The sequence below is a fragment of the Acartia tonsa genome, chromosome 4 (genome assembly GCF_053477335.1).
Source record: "Acartia tonsa isolate MP-2025a chromosome 4, ASM5347733v1, whole genome shotgun sequence".
Lineage (NCBI taxonomy): Eukaryota > Metazoa > Arthropoda > Copepoda > Calanoida > Acartiidae > Acartia > Acartia tonsa.
The window spans coordinates 56,363,465-56,391,410 of NC_137263.1; the positions used below are offsets into that span (position 1 = coordinate 56,363,465).

A 27,946-nucleotide genomic window follows, 5' to 3' on the forward strand; every position below is an offset into this window, starting at 1 on the left:
AGCTAAGAATATTCAATTGGCAGTTTATAAATGAAGTGTTGTATTTTAAATTTTGAAAAATTTATACTGAATTGATAAAACACATTAACCTTAATTTTTGTACTATTAGCTAATTTGTACACAGTACAAATCTATAATTACATAATAGTATCCATAGAACTTGATAGAATGTTACCCATTGCTTATTTATTAATTTATTCCTTTTCGATTTTAATTATCAATGATATTTTCAAATAAAATTAAATTAGAAATAACACAACCTAAAATCTGTCTGCGACAAACCGAATGATAGCTTTCTGAAAATTAAAATTACTAGAGTAAAAGATAAAAAAATTTTGGGAGAAAAAAAACATCAGAACAAAATTTTAAACTGTTTTTAACCTATTTTTAAATCATATATCAAAAATATACTATGACACCAGTAGAATCAGACTGCAAAGCCCAAATTTGAATTAAGTCCCCAATAAACTTTTTTTTGGGGAATTAAAAATTAATTTTTACTGATGCTCCGGTCATTTGTCATATTGTGGCTTTTAGACCAATTTATATAATTCACTTTACATTTATACAATAAAATAAAACCTTACTATGTTCATTGGAAATATTTTTTTTTCTAAAACAATTAATTTTATTGAAAAATCTAACATTAAAAATTTAGGGTTGGGCCGGATATCCGGCCATTTTCAATATCCGGCCGGATACCGGATATTGAAACTATCCGGCCGGATATCCGGCTATATAATATTTTATATTTTACAACAAATATTTCTGCTTTTTTTTCTTATAAATGGCTGTAATTTTCTTATTATTGAAGCTATAAATACAATTTTTTTGAATATGTTTATCTTTATGTAAATTTTATATTAGAAATCTCAAAACTTAAATTTTGGCGGGGGCAGCAGTTCTTGGCAGCTGCCAGCCTCAAACTGGCGGTCGGCAGGTAAACAGCAACGGATTTTATGAAATTGTAATATGTCATGAAGACATATAAAAAGCCTAAATTTAAAATTTGAAGTGTCTTAGTCAAAAATTGCTGTCACAGGAACCGTTTAAAGATTTCTGGAGACCTGTAGGTTCAGGACTTGCAGGACTATACCTGGAACCTGAAATCGACTTGAACACCTATATTTCTTATGAGGATGTACGACTTTAGAATATTTAAGTATTTGATAACATGAAATGCTTTGTTTAAGTAAAAAAATGTTTTTACTTTTTACCTGAATGACCTTGCCAGGTTTGCTGGCATCCAGTGCCCGCCAGGAAGGAGGTATTAAAAAAATTCCAACTCTCAGTTATGTGTCATACCCATCTTTCGAAAGTCATTTAGTTATTGCCCTCTACCTTTTATACAGAGAAAATGCACAGGGGGGGGGTGGGGGCATGCGTTCAATGACACCTCCCCACCCATCCTCCAACAGGGGTTAATATTACAGATTGAGGGTAGTAATAGTTTATTAGATTAATTGCTTAGAAGAAAGATCATTTAATAGTTACATAAATTTTAAGTTTTAACCTGAATCCTTATAATAAAGTAACAGGATGTCTATAAGTTTGTCTGTCTGTCTGTACTGAAGGATCTCGCTAACCGCTGAACCGATCGGGTTCTCCTTTACAGGGTAACTTCTCATAGGCCCTGGGAAGGTTTATAACTATTTTGGGTGAGGGTACCACCATTCTCCCAAGAGAAATTGCCCCTAGAAAAAAATACCCCCTCCTCAAAAAAAAATATTTTTATTTAATTTTTCAACTAAATATAAAAATAAGTCAGCCACCCCAAAATTCAACTCCCCTCCGCCCTCAAGTGCCCCTAGAGGCCTCTAAGGGCGTAGCCGCCAGTCTTATATAATAAGACGCAAGAAATTTGCCCGGTTATCCGGCCGGATATCCGGCAATTTGGCCGGATATCCGGTAGTTTGCCGGATATCCGGCGTTGGCCGGATACCGGATATCCGGCATTTGAAATCGGCCGGATATCCGGTATCCGGCCAAAAAACTATCCGGCCCAACCCTAATTAAAATAAAACATATAATTCTGAAATCTGAACCAATTAGAAGTCTTGTTTCATTTCAGTTCTTTATAATTCAAAAAAGAGTGTTTTCACAAAGTGACTTATTTCCAATGTAGTTAAATAATTTTTATTTAATTAAAATGAAAAGAATGAAAACCATACACATAAAAGATACATACTTTCAAAAATATTTTAAAAAATAAGTTTGAAAAATCTTATATTTTATCATATTTGTATATGTGACAAAAATAAATTTGTTGTATTGCATAAATGTTTGTTGTTATCTTACACTATTTAACCCTTTACAGCCAATTTTTAATGTTTTTAATGAATTAATTTAGATGAAATCAAAAGGCCTAATTTTACTCTATACCAGAATACTATATTTATGAAGCAAAACACTCTAAAAGCTACGAATTTTACCCTAATAAAAAAAAAACCTTTTGCTCTGATCAAAAAGGACCACAGCAACGGTAAAAATTAATTTTTAAATCCCCTCAAAAAAGTTTATTGGGGATTCTAATTTAGGCTCTGCAGTTTGATTCTAGTGGTGTCATAGTATATTTTTGATATATGTTTTAAAAATAGGTTAAAAACAGTTTAACAAATGTGATTTATTTATTAGGTAAAAAAATTTCTATTCTTACTTAAGGCTAGCTACCTGAATTTATTCTATTATCTTCTTTGGACTTATATAGCTATTTCTTTATTCTAGTTAATAGTTGTCAATTCAAACTACTGCAGCATCCCGTAACTGTTTTTTTAGGCCTAGTTGGAAAATAGGCCTGGAATAATATTATCTTTCGTTTCCCATCCCGTATCCCTGCATTTTTCAATATTCTTTTAAATAGCTTTGTTATTTTTTAATATATTACTCTAATTTTGTTTGAATTAGATAAAGTAAAACAAATTTGAACTCTCCACCATTATTAGATTCTTGTAGAGCTAGAGAGCTAGATATTTTTATATGTTAGTTGAAGTCTTAATTAGTTTCCTTAACCCCATAACAAGCAACCGTTTTTAGTTTATTTATATCTAAAAACAGCTATAATTTATTCCTTATTTGAAATTATTCTATAGGATTAATTTATTTTCTCTAGTTTATTAACAACTAGCGGCTTCGCCCCTAGCCTCTAGGGGCTTTGCCAAAAGAGGTGATCAAAAAAAAAATTAAGGCGTAATTCGTAAAGAGGACCAAAAAAATCTTCAAAAAAAAAAAGGAGGAAGGAAATCTTCAACAAAAATGTAAAAAAAGGATCAACGAAATCTTCAGCCAAAAAAATAAATAAATGGTTTTTTTTTGGTTTTTTTGGGGGTTTGGGGTGTCCCACCCCCCAAAAAATAACAAAAAACCACCACAGAACCAGTAGGTATATTCCCTGAAGAGTAGAATCCGATCAGTTCAGTGGTTACTGAGACTTAAGGGACGGACGAATAGACAGACATTAAGCTACTTTGTATTATAGATTTGAAATATTCTGTATTACTCTATTTAATTCTACATCTATTGTCCATGCATATTTCTTTGCTTGTTATCTCCTTGTTTCTGACAATCAACACACACACGCCCACACACACACACACACACACACACACACACATACTCACACACAACTCTTTTTTTATTTTTGTATGTTTGTTGAATTTTTGAACATATAACAAGAACGATATAATGGGGATGTACAAAGCAGCGAATCTTTTTTTAACGATAAAATCGTTAGAGTACACATATGTAATGAATTCATATGTCCTTATAATAAAGTAGCAGGACGTCTGTTTGTCTTTGTGTGTTTTACCCAAGGATCTCGCTAACCACTGAACCTTTATGGTTCTCCTTTACAGTAAAGCTAATCATAGGTTCACGGAAGGTTTATAACTATTGTTGGAGATTTTACCTCAACCCTCCCAATAACCCCCCCCCCCCAAACCTTTGAAACCTCTCATTTAACCCCCTGAAAAGGAAGAGCTTGGACGTTCTTGAGTGTAAGCACTAGTCTGACAGACAGACAGACGGAATAAACAGATAACAGAGTAGATTTTCTTGAGACAAAAAACCTGATAATACCAGTATTTATTACAATTACAATGAAAAATACATAATTTAGGGGAATGAAAATGAGTTAAGAATTAGTAGTATTTTAAAGCATTTTTTGACGTTTTGCTATTCTTGGGGATCTTAGGGAATAAGACAATGAGCGTATAAATTGATGATACATAAAAGTACAATTTAGTGGTTGAAACTTTTGGACACCAAATTAATAAACCTATGAAAATTTAACAAAAGTTCCCAAAGTTGTTAAGCCAATGAATGAGAAAACGTTAATATAAAATTTTGGGGACTAGTGTAGTAAACAGCCAAATGTCCCCCTGGCTATTCTACTTTGATGAAGATAGAAAATGCATTGAGGCGCGTTCACAGAGATTTTTAATGGAATGTGAACTATCTCTATCTATCTTATCCATATAATCTTTGAAGTCTATTTGTCCCTTCCTGTCTACAACCCCCAATTCTATGTGTCCTATAAATAATTGGGTAAACTAATCTATTCGCCACTAGCGGCTACGCCCCCTAGAGGCCTCTAGTGGCACTGTAAATTTTTCGTTTTTTAATACAAATATATAATTTGAGAAATAATTTGTCTATGTTGCGTTCAAGTCCCTATCGGTTCATCGGTTAGCGAGATCCTTCGGTACAGACACAAACAAACATCCTGTTACTTTATTATAAGGATTGTCCCCTCCCTCCCACTGTTGTTTGTCATAATTTAGAATAATTGGTGTCAGAAAAGTATGCGAGGGGGGGGGGGGGGGGTGAAATAAGATAAATTTCCCCTTGTCCCCTAGATAGGGAATAAAAATAGCCCTATTAGTAGATAAGGTTGAAATTGAAAGAAAAGAGGGAGGGGACATAAGGCCGTTTCTTACACTAGTCCCCAAAGTTTTTTTAAAACGTTTTCTTATTCGTTGGCTTAACAACTTTGGGGACTTTGGATTGGTTTATTAAGTTGAGTGTTCAAACGTACCAACCACTAATTGTAATCTACAGAAGGGGTAATTTTGTGTATCATCATATGGGATGTACAATAAGAGATATAAGTTTTCCGGAATTGTAATGTAGGGAGTAGATTTGAAATCTGCATCAAATTTTAAGGATTTTTTTATAAAATTCGTTTTTTGTATAATTCTTTATCTAAAAGCGGAAATACAAATTAAGTTAATTAATTTTGGCATCTGTGATTGGTGGATTTAAAAAATCTGCGCTCTGATTGGATGTCGTACATCATTCAACTAATTAGAGCGCAGGTAGTTTAAAATCCACCTATCCTATTGGTCAAAATTAATTAACTTAAAATGTATTTTCGCTTTTAGATAAAGAATTTTACAAAAAACGAATTTTATAAAAAATCCTTAAAATTTGATGCAGATTTCAAATCTACTCCCTACATTAAAATTCCGGAAAATTTATATCTCTTAATGTACAATAATTTTTCGGACATTGTCTTAACCCCGTAGATCCCAGAAACTGACCTCATTACCCTAGGAACATTTTCGGCCCTATCCGCGGGAAGGGTTAAAATTTCCCCCAACATATGACACCTATGTAGTATGTAAGTTGTAACCTATATTTGTTTTCACTAAATTCAAATATCTTGTTAACATTATTAATTAGGATATCCTTATAATGAAGTAACAGGATGTCTAATATCTATGTGTGTCTGTCTGTACCGAAAGATCTCGCTAACCACTGAACCACGTTAAGAGTCTCCTTTACAATGTAGCTGCTCATAGTAACTGGGAAGGTTTATAACTATTTTGGGGAAGGTACTCCCCCCCATTCCTCAAGTGCCACTAGAGGTCTCTAGGGGGGCATTGTCGCTTGTATTTTATGCGTTAACAAGGATAGAAATATCCATATGATACCCATGATAGTATCAAGATTTCTAGATTACAGTATGTATAGAAAGGACGTACGTATATTTATGACTTGAGTCTAAGTAATATTGTAAGTAAATTTGTTGAAAAGCTGCTTGATACAGGATAATGTTTGTGGACATACTTACATTTTTAGGTTTTGATTATAGAGCTACCTCGCTTATAGTATTGTACTTTTTTTGTCCCAGGAATCAATATACCAAAAATCAGATCAATTGGATAATTAGATCACATAAAACTTTGTTGTTAAGAGTAGATAAATCAACGTGTTTAAAATGGACGTACGGACATCTGGTAATGATTATAGAGTTGCTACGCTTTCTAAGTCGTACTGAACTACTACAGGAATCACCATGCAAAGTTATAAATCGATAGAACAATTCTAACATGCCGAACTTAACGATAGAAGCTATCCGTCTCAGACGTGCTGACGGACCCTAATTATAGAAAAGCTTCGCTTTTAAAAATAAAGGATAGCTTTTTAATAGTTTATTTCAAGTTTTTATTATTGTAATTAATTGTTATACATAATTTCATACTATTAATCACATTATTTAAATGAAAAATATAAAAATGCAAGGTTTTACACTAACAGGTACAAATATTTAGTAGCGAAGCTACTCAATAAGATTGTTATATATTCAGTGAGGGGATTTAAGACTATTTTCTCGTATTCATTCGAATCCGGTGGATAAGAACCGGTTCGGATCCATGCGAAAAAACTATGTCAAGCATCGCATTATATCCAGCTTTCTACGTATATATAAAAATGTACAATCATAAGATTAAAGCCAGTCTTTTAGCCCGTGCCTTCGGCACCTCGGGGCTAAAAAACTGGTTTTAATCTTATAATTTTACATTCTATATCCGCGGAAAGCTGTTTATAATACGATGCGAGAAATAACTATTATCATATCACCACTTGGAAAAATAAATAATCCATTCATTGTCCCTTCCCTAAAAATCCCTAGGTTGTCTTTCGGAGAACCTTTTTACAAACATTATTTTTTGTACTATCATACAATATATTGAAATAAAGGCAGTAAATTTATAAATTTCTAGATAGTTTCTTATATTCGCTTGACTTGAGCTTTGGTTGACACTTTTCCTTGTTGGGACTTGATGGACAGCTTTGCATATGTTCCTGGTCCGTAACCCTGAAATTTAAGAACAATGAATTTGTTATTACTTAATACTTGGAAGTTACACCAGATTATCATGTACTTAAATTAAGTGAAACTCGTAGCTGGCCAGGCTAAAATAACGCTACTCCCCATCCATCACCTTTCCCCAATCTCCTCCCCTCCTACTGGATGAACAAACTGACCAAAAAATGAAACCTAAATTGCGATTTTTCTCCCGTCATAATATCCACGTATTCTAAGAACTAATTGCAGATACCCCGTAGTCCTAAAAATAAGTGTTATGTTTCAAGTTTTTATCTAAAGTAAATAGTTTGGAAAATACTGATCCAAATTGACTGTACTTTTCAGGGTAGCTTTTTACAAAACTTTTTGTGATTTTGGTCCTATTTCCTGAAATTTTCTGGGGGATAGGGGCGAAGCAAGAGGTATCTAAAAACTTACCTTAGTAATTCTACCAGGATTAACAAAGGTTGAGGACTCTGGAAGATCTCTAACAAAATATTGGAGGTCCGACGGGGTAATAACCAGGTGGGGGGCCACGCCCAGGGTGCCGTGGGTCTCCAGGTGTTCCAGATCCAGGTTCTGGTCCAGGTTGGGCGGATACAGCGGGTAGAAACAACGCTGGGACAACAGGTGGCTGGCTAACCGAGTAAATCTAAAATGGATAGAAAAATGAACGATAGTTATTTTTGTGCATCGTATTATAAACAGCTTTCCGCGGATAATAAAATAAAAAATATTAAAAATTTTCTTAACACTGAAGGCTACTGGTATTAATTTTATGATTTAATTTAAATATTCGTAGGAAATTGGCTACCTATAAAAAGAAATATTAAAAAAGTTTCTTTATTTTATTCTCATTAACTTTAAATAAATGTTCCCTGTTGGAAGATTTTAAAATTCATAGTACAATTTCATCAAGTTACCAAAATACCAGGGAAAGTTAGGCTGTTTATTACACTAGTCCCAAAGTTTTAATAATAACGTTGACTTAAAAACTTTGGGGACTTTTATCAGTTGGTTCATTAAGTTGAGTGTCCAATCTTAAATTATAATCTGCAAATAGGCTAATTTTGTGTATTATATTGGGGATATACATCAATTTATCGGTCATTGTCTTATCCCTTTAGAGGTCCCTGCAAAATCCTCTTACCTATCCCCAGATCTTGGTGGAAAATGTATCTCCTCCTTGCCCAGATGAAACAGGATATCCGAGGAGGTAACACCCACAGACAACCCGTTCACGGTGAAGACGGCGGGGTCGGGCATGGAGTGGAGCTTGCCCTCCCACAGGTCGGGGTTCCCGATGTTGGCCGGGGGCTGCGGGTATACAGGGTGCTCGTTAACGTCCCGTTGGGATGGTACTAGAATAACCTAACCAAAAAATTAATTTTTTTTTCATTTGAAGAGATAATTTCAGGGTTGGAGGGGGCACTGGACTGTAAATTATGAGGAAGGAAGGCCACAATAAAGTATTTTAATGAAGTTTTATTTTTCGTTGGCTTAACAGCTTTGGGAACTTCAATTAAGGGGGGGGGGGGGGCGAAAGTGACACTTTTTGAAACCAAAACTATAAGTCAACAAAGGAACTGAACTAAAGAAAGAGTTACAGGTCTGAGATTTTGCATGGCAGTTGCTTTATAGGGGTACAATATGGAACTGTGAAGAAACGGCGGCGCAACCGCCGAAAACCGCCGTTTTCCGCCGAATTTTTTTTGCCTTTTCTCGGCGGTTTTCGGCGGTTGCGCCGCCGTTTCTTCACAGTTCCATATTGTACCCCTATAAAGCAACTGCCATGCAAAATGTCAGACCTGTAACTCTTTTTTTAGTTGAGTTCCTTTGACTTTTAGTTTTGGTTTCAAAAAGTGTCACTTTCGCCCCCCCCCCCTTTAATTGTTTGGTTCATGAAGTTGAGTATCCAAACGTTTTAACCTCTTATTGTAATCCAAAATCCAATGTGTAAACAAACATCATTTAATCATAAATCCCTGCAAAAAAGTCTTGCCTGTGTTTTCGTAGTTTCCAACGAAGCGTAGATTTTCTTCACTATGTTCTCAAAATACTGTTGGTACGTCATATCCGTCATCTGATCCAGGGCACTGTTCTTAGCATCAACAAATGGTCCAATAAAGACGGCAACATGCGGTTCTTCTTGTTGGATACACGTCAGTATGTCCGTCAGAGGCTGGATGGAATCGGAGTCCTGGATAGGCCAAATATTAAGAAATATGTTTTTATTTCGTTTTTTCTCCGAAATGCTTATAGCTTTTACTTTGCCCTGGGGTGGTTTTAAACTATTTTTTTTTACTTTACCTGCTCTTCGCGTAAAGCAAGGACGAAGCAAACAGTTTTGCATAAAGTAGGGAGTTTATTTTGTTTTTCCGTTAAAATGTCGTTAGGTATGCTTCACACAGATCTCAGGAAAGTTTTAGACTATTATTTTGATTTGCCCTTCCCTATCTCTTCGAATACAAAACTTCTGGATGCTAGGCACTAAAAAACCTTAATTTTCTTTAAAAAATTTTATTCAGAAAATGTTATTTCTATATTGTGTAACTTAATAATACATGCCTGAGGAGTATAAGGTCCACAGCTGATAACCATTTCAATAACTTGATCTTGGGAGGGGGTGGGGGCTAGTGGAGGTAAGGGTTCTGTATGTAACTTATGGACCTGAAATATATATTAAGAATGTTGTAGTTTTGAAAGGTTTTGTGACAGTTTGCAAAAATTAGGTACCTACTTATCCTTTGTACATTTTTAGAGCAAGGGTGGTTTACGGGTTCGGCCCCTCCTATCCCCTCAAAATTCTAATTGTACATTTTTAGATGCTGATTTTTAGAGCAAGGGTGGTTTAGGGGTTCGGCCCCTCATCTCCCCTTAAAATTCTAAGGTTCTACACTTTTTTTTTTGTCTTTCAAGAGGGTAAATGTAAAAGTATGCATTTTAAGATTTGTGCCCTAATGGTGCCCTAAACCCCTTTATGGAGCGCGGCTTTAAACCTTTTGGGCCAATAGGCCGCCCATTATCCGATCAAGTACCCTTTAGTCCTCTAATCTCTAAATTAATAGGAATAGAAAATGAACAAGGAAACAAGAATTAGAATAAAGAAAGGTACCAGTTCTATAGCATATTTCTCAAGCATTATAAAAAAAACTTCGCTAGTAAAACGCGCGTTACCTGTAGCCGACTGCCATTAGGATTTGTGCACTCGAGCCCCACAATTTGTCCAGGAAACAAGGAGAAACTGTCCAGCTTGGATAGGTCCAGTGGTAACACAGCTCCTGCAGATGTATCCATTGAAGCCTGTAGTATTGTATTGAATGGATAAATTGGACAATTAAGATGCTATGCGGTTTATTTGAATCTATTTTATACGATCCATCTATCTTTATAAAGCCTCATTTTTCATATCGGTCGCATAATTCAATCCTCGAAATACTACCACAACAATGTTTTTGTCAAGAAATTCAACTGTTAGGTTGGTTCATTAAGTTGATTGTCCAAACGTTTCAACCACTAATTGTAATCTGAAGAAGGGGTAATTTTGCATGTAATCAATAGGGATGTACATAAATTTATCGGCCATTGTCTTATCCCTTTAGGGTACCCTTCTAACCGGTTTAATCAAAGGAAAATACATAAAAATCCATGGAAACTTAATTATCCATTAATTCCTGCCTGTAGAATAACACTATTGCTGTTCAACCGTCCCTCGGAGTCACAACAAATACGTCCAACTGCCAACTGGGGCTCTACCTGAATTTATTATAATATTATTAAAATGGATTTATTATTACCTGGATTTTACACCTGACATGAAACCGTCACTACCCTACCCAGGGAGGGAGGAGACATTGGACTTTTTAGTACACTAGTCCCTAAAGTTTCATAATAACGTCTTCTTATTCGTTGCCTTGACAACCTTAGGGACTTTTATTAAATTTTGATTTGTTGGTTCGTGAAGTTGGGTGTCCAAACGAATCAACCACTAATTGTTATCTAGAGAAGGGGCAATTTTGTGATTCATCTTTGGGAATGTACATCAATTTATCAGCCATTGTCTTATCCCTTTAGGTCCCTGGTTCCTACCTGAGTCATCCTGATGTCCATAAGATCATTATTCTCCAGCCTGGCGGTGATCAGATCGGTTCCCTTGCAGATAAGTTCATCCAGAACCGCGGCCCGCTCCCGCAAGCTGTCAAACATGTATTTGTAGGGGCCGGAAAGCGTGCCTGCCGACCGATCAATGCTCACCTGAAAATCGAATTTTAATCAGGGTTGGCAAAAATCCGGATTTTACTAGAAAAGTCCGCGGACAATTGAAAAGTCCAGTTTTAAACGGTTAAATCGTGGAAAACCAGAATTTTCAAAAAAAGAGTTAAATTTGTTTTTAAAAATTGTAAATTCTACTGTTATGTAAATTTTGATTTCTTTCTATTTTTTTCAAACAAAAATGTTGCTTTCTAAAAATATGTTTTTTGTTTGTTGTAAATTCTAATGTTTTTATACAGCTGTATCAAGGTGGACTTTGGCTATGGAATTTATAAATGGTTAAACCTGGAAAACCATGTGGACTTTTTTCATAAACCTGATTTTGATTAAGTATTTCATTTACATTAAGAAACTTTTTATCAAAATCAGATTTTATGAATTATGCATTGAAATAGATATTTTCAAAGAAAAGCTATTTTGTCTGCTACATCGTTTACAATAAAAATCCACCGTTTCTCTAAACATAGAGGTTTTCTTTATCCGTAGAAGTAGTAACAAGATATCTTTCCTTGTAAGATCTCGTGAAACGCTGGACCGACAAACACACTAGGATGTCGCCTAATTCTTAATTGTGCTTAATGTTGACTATAAAAAAAATCAACAGTATATCTTAAATAGGAGCCGAGAAAATCACATTTTCCCTAATAGCATTACGGACTGACGTACAGCCTAAGTGTATTATAGAGTAGCTTCGCTACTAAAAATAACATACCTCACCCCCTGAAGGTGCCCAGTCTTCTGGAGCGTCTTGATTGTGTTGCAGAACTATTTCCCCCTTGTTCTTTCTATCTGCATATCTAAATATTATAAGATTAGGGGGTTATCAGGACATGTGGAGGGTGCCTAGTCCCCTGGAGCATCCTGATTGTGTTGTAGAACTATTTCTCCCTTGTTCTTTCTATCTGCATATCTAAATTATTTAAAGATTAGGGGGTTATCAAGGTATGTGGAGGGTGCCTAGTCCCCTGGAGAGTCCTGGTTATGTTGTAGAACTATTTCTCCCTTGTTCTTTCTATCTGCATATCTAAATTATTTAAAGATTAGGGGGTTATCAAGGTATGTGGAGGGTGCCTAGTCTCCTGGAGAGTCCTGGTTGTGTTGTAGAACTATTTCCCCCTTGTTCTTTCTATCTGTATATCTAAATTATTATAAGATTAGGGGGTAATCAAGGTATGTGGAGGGTGCCTAGTCTCCTGGAGAGTCCTGGTTGTGTTGTAGAACTATTTCCCCCTTGTTCTTTCTATCTGCATATCTAAATTATTATAAGATTAGGGGGGTTATCAAGACATGTGGAGGGTGCCTAGTCCCCTGGAGAGTCCTGGTTGTGTTGTAGAACTATTTCCCCCTTGTTCTTTCTATCTGTATATCTAAATTATAATAAGATTAGGGGGTTATCAAGGTATGTGGAGGGTGCCTAGTCCCCTGGAGAGTCCTGGTTATGTTGTAGAACTATTTCCCCCTTGCTCTTCCTGTCTGTATATCTAAATTATTTAAAGATTTTGGATTAAATCAGGATCCGATTTTGTACAGTACATACACTTTTGTTTACTTTTCTATACAAAGATATTTTAAAAACTTCGTTTAACTTTCAGAAGCAGCATTTTTAGGTCATTTACATTTGTACTGTATAAAATAACTAGCGGCTTCGCCCCTATAAGTCTTGAGGGACGGAGGAGTGGGTTGACCCTATCATCAAATTTTTTTTTAGGAAGACGATTTTAAAGAGATTTCTAAAAGGCTTTACTGTACAAGAGAACCATACTGTTCCAGCACTAAGCAATCTCCTTTATTTCAAACATACAGACAAACATTCTGTTACTATTACATAAAAAATGGAATACCTTGCTCCTGCTTGAGTACTAATATCCAGGCTAGGTGAATTAGGTTGACTATGGACGCTTGGACTTCCAACTGCACTTACAAACCTAGAAAAAGGAAAAATTATTGTAAAACAGAATATCTAAAAATAAAATTGACAGTATTCCAGTATTTTTTTTCCCTCTTAGTTTTTTTCCAGCTAGGAATGGTATAAAATGGAAAAATATTTTCAGAACTCTTTATTTTATTCATATTCAGGGCGACCACTCCAAAACAAAAAAAATATAGTATTTTTATAGTATATTTTTTTTATCCATATCCTTATACTAAAGTAACAGGATGTCTGTGTGTCTGTCTGTGTGTCTGTGTGTACCGAAGGATCTCGCTAACCGCTGAACCTATCGGGTTCTCCTTAACAGGGTAGCTTCTCATAAGTCCCGGGAAGGTTTATAACTATTTTGGGGGAGGGTACCACCACCCTCCAAAGAGAAATGACAAAAAAATCGAAATTTTAAAAAAATTAGGGGAGACTTCAACGTCAAATAAAGAGGTATCGTAATAAAAATTAACTTTAACAAACAAAAACATTTAAAGTGCCACTAGAGGCCTCTAGGGGCGTAGCCGCTAGTAGTATATATAGTATATTTTTTTTCACTAATATAGTATGATATAGTATCTGACTTTGAATTATTTAGTAATACATACCTAGTATTAATATACATCATTCAATAATAACTCAAAGCAAAGCTGATTTCAAAGCAATTTCACATATAAGGGGAAGGGGGGGGGGGAAGTTTTGCCACTTTCGCTTAATCTGTGATTATTAGGCTAGGTATTAGTGTGAGACTGTAGGTTATTTGGGATAAAAGTTTACTTTTGGGTAGTATTTCACGTATATTTAATCATTTTTGAATAGGTATCCAGGTTCAGGTTCTGCAGGCTAGCTGGTTTCTGAATAAGTAAAAAAAATTAAAATTTCTGTTTGAAGAGTTAGATATCAACTTATTAAACAGAATATGCATCTTTTTGGATGTTATTAACATATCTGAAGAAAAAATTAAGATAAGCCTCCAAGTTCTGGCCTTGAAGGCCTCCAGGTCTACTCTGGACAGGTTATAAATCATTTTTTTAATTTGAAGAGTTAGAGGTCAACTTATAAAGCAGAATATGCATCTTTTAGGATGTTATTAACATTAATGAAGAAAAAATTAAAATCGACCTCCAAGTTCTGGTCATGCAGGCCTCCAGGTCTACTCTGGACAGGTAAAATTAAAATTTCTTGTTTGAAGAGTTAGAGGTCTAATTTTAAACAAAGTATGCATCTATTTGGATATTTTCTTTACATATTTGAAGAAAAAATGACATTTAGCCTCCAGGTTCAGGTGCTGCAGAGCCTCAGGTGGACTCTGGACAGGTAAAAATCAAACATCTTACTTGAACAGTTGATGGTATATTTGTTAAAAAAGTTAAAAAAATTAGCTTATATTTGGATGTTATTTATATATTTGAAGGAAAAAAATTTGGCTTTCAGGTTTAGGTGCTGCAGGCCTCCTAGTGGACAGGTATAAAATCAAATTTTTTTTATTTAAGAAGTTTAATGTTAGTTTATTAAACACATAGGCATCTTTTTAGATGTTATTTATGTGTTTGAAGAAAAAATGACAATTGACCTCCAGGTTAATGTGCTGCAGGCCTCCAGGTGGACTCTGGACAGGTAAAAATCAAAATTTCCTATTTATAGAGTTAAAGGTTCGTTTTTAAAACACCATAAGCATCTTTTTAGACGTTATTTACATAACTGAAGAAAAAATACAATTGCTCTCCAGGTACAGGTGCTGCAGGCCTCCAGAGAAGATTCAGACCTCAGAGAAGACCTGGAGGACTACAGGTTCTGAACTTGATGGAAAATTTTAATTTGTTCTTTAGATATGTTAATAACATCCAAATAGATGCATATTCTGACATCTTAACTCTTCAAATAATAAATTTGAATATTTTAGCTGTCCTGAGTGAACCTGAACTTGGAGCCTGATATGTTAATATTATCCAAATAAATTCATATTCTGTTATATAAATTGACCTCTAACTCGTCATATTGTTTACCTGTCCAGAGTGGACCTGGAGGCCTGCAAGACCTGAACTTGGAGGTCGATTTTAATTTTTTCTTCAAAATTGTTAGTAACATCTAAAAAGGTACATATTCTGTTTTACAAGTAGACCTCTAACTCCTAAAATAAGAAATTTTATTTTTTACCTGTCCAGAGTGGACCTGGAGGCCTGCAGAACCAGAACTTGCGAGGCCTATTTTAATTTTTCTTCGGATTGGTATGTTAATAAAATCTAAAAAGGTGCATAGGTATTTTGTTAAATAAGTTGATCTCTAACTCTTCAAACAAAATTTTCCTGTCCAGAAACCACCTTTCAGCCTGCAGCACCTGAACCTGGAGACCTATCCAAAAAATGAATCAATATTAGTGAACTACTACCCAAAAGTAAACTTTTATCCCAAATAACCTTTAGTCTCACATCAATACCTAGCCTAATAATCATGGAGTAAGTGAAAGTGACAAAACTTCCCCCTCCACCTTAAGTTAATTCTATGATGAAAAATAACTGATATTTAAATCACAATTACAAACAATAAAAAAATTTAATGGATTTTCTTCATCTCTTTTTTACTTTAGAGCTTTATGCATTTTTGTTGTATCACAGTATCTTTTGATAGGTTATTGAAGGGATAAAGGTCATTGGCTGCCCCGCAGGGCTAGAGCCCCCCGCAGGGGCTAGAAATAGGAGAAAACCTACTGTGAAAATAAAACAAAACGCACCTTAAGAGGCATTGTCGCAAAACTGACAATATTAGTTTTTTGTTATATAAATGTAATATTATATAGTATATATAGTAAATTTTGGTCAAATAAAGGTGATATTATATAGTATACTAGCGGCTTCGCCCCTAGCCTCTAGGGGCTTTGCCCCAAGAGATGACAACAAAAAATTCAAAAAAAAAATAAGAAGAATTAAAGAAATCTTCTACAAAAGAAATTTTCTACAAAAGAAATCTTCTACAAAAGAATTCTTCTTCAAAAGAATATTTCTACAAAAGAATTCTTCACCAAAAAAAAAAAAAAAAAAAAAAAAAAAAAAAAAAAAATGGGGGGAATTTTTTTTGTTTTTGGGGGGGTTGGGGGTGTCCCACCCCCCAAGAAAATAGCTTAAAACCACCACAGGACCAATAGGTATATACCCTGAAGAGTAGAATCCAATCGGTTCAGCGGTTACCGAGATCTTAAGGGACAGACAGACGGACAGACGGACAGACATCAAGCTACTTTGTATTATAGATATAGTAAATTTTTGTCATATAGTATGGTATAGTATCCAAATTCATCCTATATAGTATAAATAGTATATATAGTATGCAGTGGTCGCCCTGCATATTATACCCCCTTAAACATACTTTTTAGTTTTTTTTCACCAAAGAGGGGAGAAAAATAGAGAAAAATGCTTTCAGTCCTCTTAATTTTTACATTCCCCCCCCCCCCAAACCACATATATTTTAACCCCCCCCCCTCCCCTCAGCCGGGTCAAATTTGAAAATATATAAATAGAAAATTAATGAAATACACTTTAAATCAGGTATTCGCTATTCAGGGGATAATTCATAAAAAAATATTCAAAGCTTAATATTTGAAAACATAACGTTACAAATCATAATGAGTGGATGGACGGACAAATGGATATATTATTACTTGGACGTTACTCGCTGAAATTCTTGTTCTCTCAATACAGTGAAATTCGCAACGGGAAAAAATAGCGATAAGAACGAAATGACTGATAGATGAGTTCATTGTTAGCTACCCAAATTGATGACAATTTTTTTCTATAATAATATCCATCTATTAACGGACATTTATATAATCAAACTACTTACTTTTTGTTAACAATAGTTTCCGGCGTAAGATTGCGCTTGTTGACCGCTGTTAATTTCTTTGTTGGTGTCATGTCAGCAGGCTCTGGCAGGTTGTCCACTCCTTCGATAGGATCCAGCGGTCTTCTAGTGCCGGATACCTGCGAATAGTTATTTATAGCATCGTATTATAGACAGCTTTCCGTGGATTTTGTATATTCGTAGACAACTGGATGAAATAAGTTATGATACATGATTTTTTTAGGGGTGTATATTCTGCATGGGATCCCCGGCTCAGGGGGGGGGGGGGGGGGGGAATAAAAAATAAGTGGTTGGAGGGAAAAAAATGTAAAAATTAAGAAAACTGAAAACATTTTTTCCATTTCGCCCCCCTCCTTGGTTAAAAAAACTAAAAAATGTGTGGTAGGAGGGATAAAATAAATAAAATATAGAATTCTTTAAATATTTTTCTATTTCCCCCCCTACTTTATAAGAAAAATCTAGGGGGGAAAAAAATAAAAAATTTTGTAGCAGGGGAAAAAAAAAATCTTGTGCAGAATATACACCCCTGTGATTTTTCATAGTGGCTGAAAACCACAGGATATTAATCGGTTTAAAAGCCGTACTGAAATGTGTTTTATTGAAGAAAAAAAAAACAGAGTGAGGGAACATAGACTGTAAATTATACCAGGGGTGTATATTCTACATGGGATCCCCTGCTCAGGGGGGGGGGGGGGGGGGGAGAAATAAAAAATAATTGGTTTGAGGGAAAAAAAAATGTAAAAATTAAGAAAACTGAAAACATTTTTTCCATTCCCCCCCCCCCTCCTTGGTGAAAAAAAACAAAAAAAATGTGTGGTAGGAGGGATAAAATAAATAAAATATTGAGTTTTTTAAATATTTTTCCATTTTCCCCCCTTCTTGGTGAGAAAAAACTAGGGGAAAAAAAAAATAAAAAATTTTGTAGCAGGGAAAAATAAATAAATCTTGTGCAGAATATACACCCCTCAATTATACTGGTACATGTTTTTTTTTTTTTACATAAATCTTGATTGGTTGGATAACCTTAAAGTGTTCAAACATTTCAACCATTAAGTACAATCCACATTAATAAAGGGTAATTTTTACATAGTCTTATTCCTTATAATCCAAGCTGAATGATAACAAATGTTTTTTTAAAATACAAAATAAAACAAATATATTTTCAGTTTAAGAAAGGATTATCCTAGGAATATGAAGTCTAGAATACCTTTAAGTGGCGTAGGTTATCAATTTCGAATTGTTCTAGTAGGTCCAGGGAGGGGGGACGTCCAGCCCCGCTCTTTGTATTAAAGGAGAAATATTCACAGGAAATTTTGTTGGCGTCAATGTTGTATTTGTCACAATACTCCTGAAATATAAGTTTTAAGAAAAGTTTTCATCAACATTATCCTATTATATATAGTGAGGTTCATTTTGTCTTAAGCTTAATATCTCAAAAACTACTGAACTGATTAAGTTCTCATTTTTAGGGAAGTTACACGTAAGCTTCGGGATGGTTTTAGTATTTTGAGATTTAATCCTTGAAATGGTTTTAGGCCACTTTTCTGCCCCATTCTTATGAATAAAGATTCTAGATTCTAGGGTAGCATTCGCTAGCTAAAATATATGTCGTTAAATTGCTAAAATACAGGATATCACTTGTTTAGGGTTGATTACAAAGATACTTCGCTTATTGATCAATGCTTACATAGTGCCCAATCGTCCTAAAAATCAGGGCAATCGTACAAGTACATATCATAAAAAAAATAATCTTAAAATCAACATACTAAAAAGAGACCAAGGATTTTTTTTGGTAACGAAAATCGAGTTGCTACGCTTTCCAATTTATAAGCATCAATAATGTTAATATAATCGCCCTACATTTTTCAAAATTTCTTAACACACCTTAAGTTTAAGTAGAACATCATCCTCTGTAACTTCAATATCAAGATCCGCAAACTCCTCCTGTATCTCCTCAACACAAACCATTTTAGTTGATAATTCACTCACCAGATGCTTCTTTAATCTGAAATATTTCATAAAAAATATGATTTAAAATAGCAATATTTATGTATAATAAAATATTTTCGGTAGGTATGGCTTTTGTTTAAAATGCATTTGATAAAATCACAAGATAATATTATACAAAAAAGTAAAAATCTAAAACTTTGATAAGCGTATTTTTTTCCATTTTTTTTACAAGTTTCAATTGCTTGAAAGATTCACATTTGAAAAGTTTTTGATACTTTATGGACGTATTTCAATACTGAAATTATTTTTCGGATTTCGCGCCTGTTTTGGAGTGCAGCTGATTTTTTTTGGCTCGTTATTTGAGTCTGTAGAGCATTCTTCTTTGCATTCTGTAAGCGAGCTCTCCCCTGCCGACCATGGCGTGCAAAACCTTGAGGACCAGCTTGTTCGGGTACTTCTGCTTCTCAAAGTCGTTGAGGATACTGTGCTCGGACACCTGGGAGCCAACGGCAAATCTAAAATGGATTAGGTATTAATGTAATGGATATAGGATATTCGTGGGTATTATGAAAGGGGGAAAATTGTCAATTTGACTTGCCAATATGGACTTCATTTATTAGTCAGTTGGTTCATCCAGTAGGTGGGGACAAAAGTGATGGGGTAAAGGGGGTGGAATCGTTATTTTCCAGAGTTTCACTTATTATAGAACATAAAAATCTGGTGTATCATAAATAACAATGAATCCATTGGTATACGACTATAAATTGAAACTTGTACCAAAGGTTTTAAACATGTTATCTTATTACTTGGCTCATAACTTTGGAATTTTGATTGGTTGGTTTGTAGTAAGAAGTGTCCTAATTGTTCAACAACTAATTTTTATGTACATAGAAATTAGACCAACTTCAACTTTGTCACAGAAGAGACTTTAAGACAAAAATGTAACACTAAAAGGATAGAATGATAAGTTTGTTGAACAAATAAAGCACAATATATAGTACTAAACTTCATTTAGTATTTGTATGCAACACATTTCTCATTAAGTATTATGTTGTCAACAAAAAAATAAAACGTATGGTCATTGCCTAACTAAAAATTAGCTCCGCTACTAAAAACAACAAAGAAAGCTCGTACCTTCTCTTCAACTGTTTCTCGATCTTTCCGATGGTCTCCTGGTCCTCTTCGGTGGTGAAACCTTCCGCGCCGGCCAATTCTCCTGTTCTTGCTGAGCTCAGGGTTGACACCTGAATATATATGTAGAGTAGTTTTGCAGCTGTGGCAATAATTTTTAGCTCATAAAGGCTTCTGGCAATTAGATTGATGTGCCAATCTTTCATTTTATATCCTGAAACTATAGTGCAGGAGATTAAAGAAATGAAATGTAGATGATCCAGTTGTTTCTTAAGAGCATTGAAAGACTTAGGAAGTGTACTTTTTGTAAAATCTTGATTGATTGGTTTGAATTAGCGTTGTCCAAACTTAAAAACTAATAATTTAAATCTACAAGGAAGAAAATCATCATTGGGCATCACTTCAATTTATCGTCCATTATCTTATCCCTGTAATAAAGAAACAAACTATATTTTTTTTGCATCGAAAGATTTGGACAGCTTTCCTTGAATAGTACAAAAAAAATGTTGTAAAATTAAAGGATCAATGTCTGTTTTATTGGCCCCGAGGATCATTCCTATTGTTTTATATTCTATTTCTTGCTGAAAAAGTTTTACCTTGAAAAGACGAATAGCCTCGTCTACGTGTGAGATGGTGGCGAAGGGCTTGAGCTCCATCTTGGCCAGGGCCTCGCTGATACGGATAATGGCCTCCAACTAAATTAAAGGCAAGAATTAGTTTCTATGAAAACAAATCAGTATTTATTTAAATCACAATTTTATCCAGTGAGGAATGGGACATTGAGCTGTTAATTACACTAGTCCCCAATTATTACGTTTCCTTATTTATTGGCTTCAGAACCTTTAGGACATTTAGTTAAGTGTCCAAACGTTTCGATCAATAATAGCAATCTGAAGAAGGGGTTATTTTGTGAATCATCATAGGGGATATACATCATTTATCAGCCATTGTCTTATCCCTGAAGATCCCTGATTATATTAGGTATTATTGATTATTATAGGAACTGGCATTTTCTCTTTAAGTTTTCAAATAGTGTCATTGCCCCCTAGCATCCAATTCCAGAAGATTATATTCGGGAAATGAGAGGGAGGTTTTAGAATAATGAATCAAAATAATCCCAGGAGCTAAGTAAAGCTTTACTATAATTGATGTTAGGATAAATTCAGAGGTTCGAAAAATATAAACAGAAAAGAAAAATAAAAAAAAAATTGCTACTTTAACTAGTTTATCGAGATATTAGGACAGTAGTATCAATACTAAAAACCTCTATCCACCAATGCAATTCATACCTGTCTGACGGTGATAGGAATGGCGAGTCTGCCGCCCTCCTCTTCCGCCTCTCTGTGGCCGCGGCGGACAATCACATACTCATCCTTCAACTTCTTAGCCGCCTCCTCCTCCAGCCGCGGGCCGCAACGGGTGCGGCAGTAGGCGATAAACTTCTTGAGCTCTGCAACGGACAACTCACCCTCTTCGGCCTTGTCCGCGGACGCGTTAATATGGATACCCATGACGTGGCGAGCCAAGGTGCTGTCACGAGCCTCGTCATGCACATCCTTGACGATGAAAATTGTGTCGAATCTGGACAAAATTGTCGGCATAAAGTCGATATTGTCCTCGCCCTTGCTGTCATCCCACCTGCCGCAGACGGAGTTAGCGGCGGCCAGCACAGAGCACCGGCTGTTGAGCGTTGTTGTAATGCCAGCCTTGGCAATGGAGATGGTCTGTTGCTCCATGGCCTCGTGAATGGCCACTCGATCGTCCTCCTTCATCTTGTCAAACTCGTCAATACAAACAACACCGCCGTCCGCCAAAACCATAGCACCGCCTTCAACCACAAAACCGCCGTTCCTTGAATGGTCCCTCATGACGCTGGCAGTCAAACCAGCCGCGCTGCTGCCCTTACCGCTAGTGTACACACAGATGGGCGCCACACGCTCCACAAACTTGAGCAGCTGTGACTTGGCAGTACCGGGATCACCGAGCAGCAACACATTTATGTCACCACGACGGATAAGGCCATCGGGAAGACGTTTTCTGCTGCCGCCGAATAACAGACAGGCAATGGATCTTTTGATATCTTCAGATCCATAGATGGATGGAGCGATTGACTGGGTGATTCTGTCATAGATCCTGGGCTCGGCAGCCATGCGCCTGAAGCGCTCCTCCTCCTCGCCGGTGAAGACAATGTGACCGCTGGCACGGCCGCGACCGTCGGTCATCACCTAAATTAAACTCCGGTTAGCTACATCAAAAAAAATTGGTTTAGTTATCAACTGAAAGTAAAAAGGGACGTTAAGAAAACGATTATGCGACCAATATAGATGCTAATTGATTAACAAAATAAATCTTAAAATCGTTCTATAGGGAAATACCATCGTTTCGGAGCCGTATAATTTTGATGCGGCTTCGGCTCCTACCTTAAAATTAAAATTTGTTCATTATTGAATTTGATAAAATAAAATAAATAATATAAAATATTTTACTTTTATTTGATTAAAGCTATATAAAAGTAGAAGAATGTGTGTCTATTTGTTAAGTAACAATAGTTTTTCCGTTTATTATATAGAAATAAACCGTTGCCAAATTAGAATATTACTTAAAAAATCGTTTTTAGCCAATCTGGAGCCGGGGCCGTTTTTAACGAAAAATACGGCTCCGGCTCCACCAAAAATGTAGCTGCTCCGGGCTCCTGGCTCCGGCTCCGAAACGCTGGCAAATACTAATAGTAATGTAAGAAAATATACAGGGAGAGAGGGGACAATGGACTGTAAATATACTAGTTAATTAAATACACATTCTCTTATTAGTTGGGTTAAAAAAATTAGGTCTTATATTACACCTTGATTAAGTGGATAAAAATGAAGTCCAAACTTTTCCACCACGAATTTTAAACTAGAGAAGGTGTAATTTGTTGATCATCAAAGAATGTTGCGTTTATAAAATGAGGTGTATTAAACGGAGAAAAGTCATTGAATAAAAAACAGACAGACGGACATATACTAGTTGAAGATAAGCCACAAAGCTACGTTTCTCACAAAAAATACGTACCTCAATACCCAGAACTCTGATGTAAGGATCCCTGACGCCGACAGCTCCCTTCTGTTGGCCCCGGCCCTTGCTACCCGCATTCTGTTTTCGGATACAGTAGATACCAAGGATAGTTACGCGGTTGCCGGGCACTGCTTTCTCTACCAGAGACCTGCGGGAGAATTGATATATTATTAGTTAGATGTTGCCCCAGATTTTCATGTACTAATTGGTGCTTGCAGCTAACTAAACTAATAACACCACTCATCCACCATCCCCTCTCATACTGGATAAAGGAATTGATCAATAAAGGAGATGCACTTTAGCAGGCTAAATTGACGACAAATATTCCCCTGTCAATATATCCACGTATATCCATTTATGATATTAAAAACAGGGGTGATAAATGAATAAGAAATATTCTAAATTATGAATAAAAGGGGGGGGGGGGGGGTTTGTACATTTATAGGAAATGAAAATTCAGTATCAAATTTTGCCCTAGCCGTTTGGGCTTGTTTTTATAGTTATCAACCCAATTCTTTTTGTAAACTCTCTTATATGATTGGATCTATCTGTAAAACTTTGAAAATTAAATTTTGGGACTTTCCTCCTTTGGGGGCTAGTAGGGCAAAAGACCCCCAAACACTAAAATTTTAAGTTATAAGCTTATTTTTCAAGATATCGAGCTAATTTTTAAAATGGAACATTTCATTACATAGTTGAGTTGATTAGCTACCCCATATTTCATTTTTGCACTTTACTTCTAGGGGCTTTTGGGGTAAAACAACCCCCCCAAATACAAAATTTATAAGTTTTGAGAATTAGGTTAATAACGTTAAGAACAAGCCCAAACGGCCAGGCCAAAATTTGATACTGAATTTTCATTTCCTTATTTCAAATTGTTATACACGAGTTAGTTAAAATGAACAAATGTTACATTTTTAATCATTCTGTAATAGATATGGGTGGGTGGGGAGGGGGAGTTTGTACACTTATAGGAAATGAAAATTCAGTACCAAATTTTCATTTCCTATAAGAGTACAAACTCCCCCCACCCCCTTAATTGTTATGGTATAACAAATTGTCCTACGAATCAGTATGCATTGGTCTTTCATATCAAAGTAAATTATTAGTTCTGACAAGTTATACCATATCATTAAAGAGTTTTAAGGGTTCAAGTTCGATTAAACAATTCTAACTATTAGAAGATTGTATGGATTGAAACCTACCTTTCCAGGTAAAGGGAGCAATGCCTTGGCATCTCTCCGTGTGGAACACTGTCCGGGGTCTCCTGCAGCTTCATGCTCTGGAAGTCGACACACTTGCACTTGTCCGGCAGGATGAAGTATGGGTCCAGCGGACAGCTGGGACGGCCAGCAGCCTCAGAGGTACACTTGCGCGGCATCATGTACCCGTTGTACCCAGGTTGAATACCTGGAAAATAAGGGGAACAGTAAAGTATTGTGCAGAAAAATACTCATATGATGGTTATAAAAGTAATGGCAATTTTTTGGCTGGTTTTGATTAAAATCATTATCTTATGGTATGTACATTTTCATTTAACTAACGGATGCCCCCATAGCATATAGAGGTTCTCTGCATTCAAAGGCAGGGTTTCGGATCCGGATCTGGATCCGGATCCGCATATTTTCGAGTCCAAGGATCCGGATCCTTGTACTCAAAAAAATGCGGAAAAAATGGAAAAATCTACCTAAATTTATATACAATCTCAGACATTCTCTTGATGAGAGCCAATCTTTAAGGTTTAGGGTCAGACTCAAAATTTAAAGTAGTTTTGACTTCGAATTAAAGAATAAATATTTTTTGAAAGGTTTGGTGGTTTAATTTTTATTGTCAAGGATCCGCATCCGGATCCGGATCCGCACTGACCAAATTTTGAGGATCCGAAACCCTGTTCAAAGGGGTAGGAAAGGGGGCAGCTATATAGCCTAAAACCATTCTAGAACCTATGTGAAGATTCCCTAAATGAAAAACTCAATGAATTCAGTAGTAAGATTTAGATAAAAAGCTAATAGGAGGATTGAAGAGTTTTGAATCATATACTGTCTAAAATAAGCCAAAGCATAAAATATCTTTACTATTATTATAAAATGTCTTTATAAAATAGAGTAGCTAAGGAAAAAAATACCCAGATTAGGAATAGTATTTCTGCAGGATCTGCACTGGATAGTGATGCTGGTGGCCTTGGCCTTGATGCCTGTGGCGGCCACAACGATACCAGGAATCTTAACCAACTTGGACACGGTCTCGCTGGACAGTTCACGCAGTGCCTGACCTACCTCAGCGCTGCGCAGGGTAACCTAATATAAAATATGACCGTTTAATTCAATCTGAAACTGTGTTCAGGCAAAACTGCACAAATGTAAAGAATGGAATACTTGCTAAATATCTACAGCAAGTTACTTTATGACTAACTGGTTTTCCCTTCCTATTAAGGTTCCCAAACTTTTTCTGGCGGGGAGTTTGACTATTCATCCCCTCCCCCACACCCCCCTCAAGGGCCCATTGAGGAAACACAACATAGAAACTCGTAAATTTTGTTAGCATTACATTTTTTACTTTTGTGTTGTTTTATTTTACTTCAGTGTGTTTTTATTTAACCCACTTACCCAGAAGTTAATTATCAGTAATTCATTTTCTTCATTAACGTGGGACATTTTATATCAGAAAAAAATATTTCATGGTTTTCAACATATTTTGCTTTAAAAGCTAGTTTATTTTTTAGTTTATTTTAGAAATGTACCTGGATATTTTGAACTTCTTCATTTCCATCGCTTCGAGGTCTGGTGACCTCATCAGCGACCTCCTTAGCTGCGTCTTCAAACAGTGGCAGCACATCACCTTAAATATTCAGATCATTAAAAAATAAAATACAAAACTTAAATAGTAAATAGTTTTCATTGTAATAGGTATGTATTCATGGACAGTTATTTATGAATAAGAATGATTTCTTTCAGACATAATAAGATTCTTAAAACTTTCGAAAGCACCCCTGGAATTTTTGAGTAAAAACAATAGCCTAAAACCATCCAATAGGTATTGCATTTCTAAAATTAAAAACCTAATCGGTTACGTGGTTAGCGAGAATTTTATCGGACAGACAAAAATCTTGCTACTTTTAAGAAGGATACTAAATCAAACCTAATATTGAGTAAACTACATTAATCATTTTGTTGATTTTATAATATTTGTGTTATGAAATTACCAGGTGTTTTGCGGATCTTTTCTGATAGTTCAGTGTTGAAAGAGGCAAGATCATCCAGGCTTACTTCAACGTAAAATTCATTTCTGAAACAAAATGAAAGAAATTAAAACATGAATGTGAATGAATGTTCGCATTATTCTCGTACAATTAGAGAACTAAAAAAAAACAAATGTAAATTGTAATCTCGGAGAAAATTATTGTGTTAAAATCTCCTTGCCCTCCCCAATACATTAGTCTGACATCTTTAAAACTTAAATTTTTTTTGTCATCCTTAAATATGACCTTCTGTAATATTTTTGCAGTCTGACTATGAAACCTTTAAATATCTGGAATAGAAACAATTCTGACCCGTAATAAAAAATCAAGTATCGTATCATATTATACAATTTTCCACGAATCTTAAAATAAAAGCTGTCTAAGATATGATGAGATAAATAACTATTCTGTAATTTCTGACTATGTATTGCACGAAGATGAAATTAAACAAGTTAGATTACCTACTAGAAAAGTTATACGCCCTGTCGGACATATTAACGTACCTGAGATAGTTATTCTTGATTTGATCTCTGTACTTGAATGTGAAGTCGCCCTGGGGGTGGAAATCTCTCAGAAATTCTCTGAGTTGTTTCTTGATGGCCTGATTGATTCAAAGAATAATCAAAATGGCTATCAAACGCTATTTAATAGAACTGTAACCTTAAAAATGTCTTAAAGCTTCTAATTATAATTGGAATACTGACTATTACAATTTTGATAAGATATATTTTCTGAATTTTAGTCCTATATAATATACTAGTTTTCAAAATTACTGCTAAAATTAATCACAAGAATATCTTTATTGTCACAGCTGAGCTACATGTCATGACAGAGTAATCCTAGGATCTAAGGCAAGCAACACTATAATTAATTATTCTCTATTCCTGATTGGTTCCTCCGTCCGTGCTCTGAGTATCGGAGAAGTTATCAGAGAAGAAAACTCCGGCATCGTCAAATCCGTCCATTTTGTCTTGATTTCAAAACTTTTCTGAAATTTTATTATTTATATTCACAATCTATGTTGCTATAAACATCTTGGAGAATTTTTTACTCGAATACGGAGAATTATAACTCATATATAAGTTAAAATCAAACCATGACATAATAAAATACTGAGAGATAAGCTTTCCAACTGAAAACATATTACCTCATGCAATCGGTTCAGTGGTTACCTAGGTAAAGGGACATATCATAGATTATATGATGCCTAATAAAAAAAACTTAACGGACACATATATTAACGTCTGGGGGGAAAAGACAATGGACCAAAATAACTGTACGTTTTTCGTCTTTGATACAATTCCCGGCAAAAAACATTCTAAGAAAACCCAAAAGTTTTTTATTTAAATACAAAAAAATCCATAATTAAACAAAAATTGTCAATAATTTTAACTTTATTTGCAAATAAAACACTAAAAAAAGCCTAAAGCCATCCATAAAA

At 35.2% G+C, this 27,946-nt stretch overlaps 3 protein-coding genes across 6 annotated transcripts in view; 1 reads left to right on the forward strand and 2 right to left on the reverse strand.

The window, feature by feature from the left end:
* The window catches only part of mbo (Nuclear pore complex protein Nup88), a 136,098-nt gene that overhangs the window by 62,376 nt on the left and 45,776 nt on the right, over window positions 1-27,946 (forward strand). The window lies entirely within an intron of this gene.
* Window positions 6,417-19,134, reverse strand: PolA2 (DNA polymerase alpha subunit B). 2 transcript variants are annotated; one of them, XM_080159143.1, is made up of 14 exons: window positions 19,017-19,134; window positions 18,340-18,480; window positions 17,115-17,251; window positions 13,204-13,287; window positions 12,208-12,272; window positions 12,075-12,094; window positions 11,180-11,344; window positions 10,769-10,846; window positions 10,268-10,393; window positions 9,659-9,760; window positions 9,093-9,290; window positions 8,241-8,461; window positions 7,529-7,742; window positions 6,417-7,099 (listed from the first exon to the last, which is right to left on the reverse strand). In XM_080159143.1, exons 1-14 carry the CDS (start codon window positions 19,098-19,100, stop codon window positions 7,013-7,015), a joined length of 1,722 nt encoding a protein of 573 aa, XP_080015269.1. In that variant the 5' UTR covers window positions 19,101-19,134; the 3' UTR covers window positions 6,417-7,012. The 2 variants fall into 2 exon arrangements, with proteins under 2 accessions (XP_080015269.1, XP_080015270.1); XM_080159144.1 differs by lacking the exon at window positions 12,208-12,272 and having other exon boundaries at window positions 12,075-12,159.
* Mcm5 (Minichromosome maintenance 5) lies at window positions 19,384-27,517 on the reverse strand. The gene is made up of 11 exons (XM_080159137.1): window positions 27,389-27,517; window positions 27,009-27,105; window positions 26,470-26,552; window positions 26,008-26,105; window positions 25,393-25,564; window positions 24,473-24,677; window positions 23,265-23,415; window positions 21,503-22,438; window positions 20,810-20,908; window positions 20,217-20,326; window positions 19,384-19,597 (listed from the first exon to the last, which is right to left on the reverse strand). Exons 1-11 carry the CDS (start codon window positions 27,468-27,470, stop codon window positions 19,438-19,440), a joined length of 2,193 nt encoding a protein of 730 aa, XP_080015263.1. The 5' UTR covers window positions 27,471-27,517; the 3' UTR covers window positions 19,384-19,437.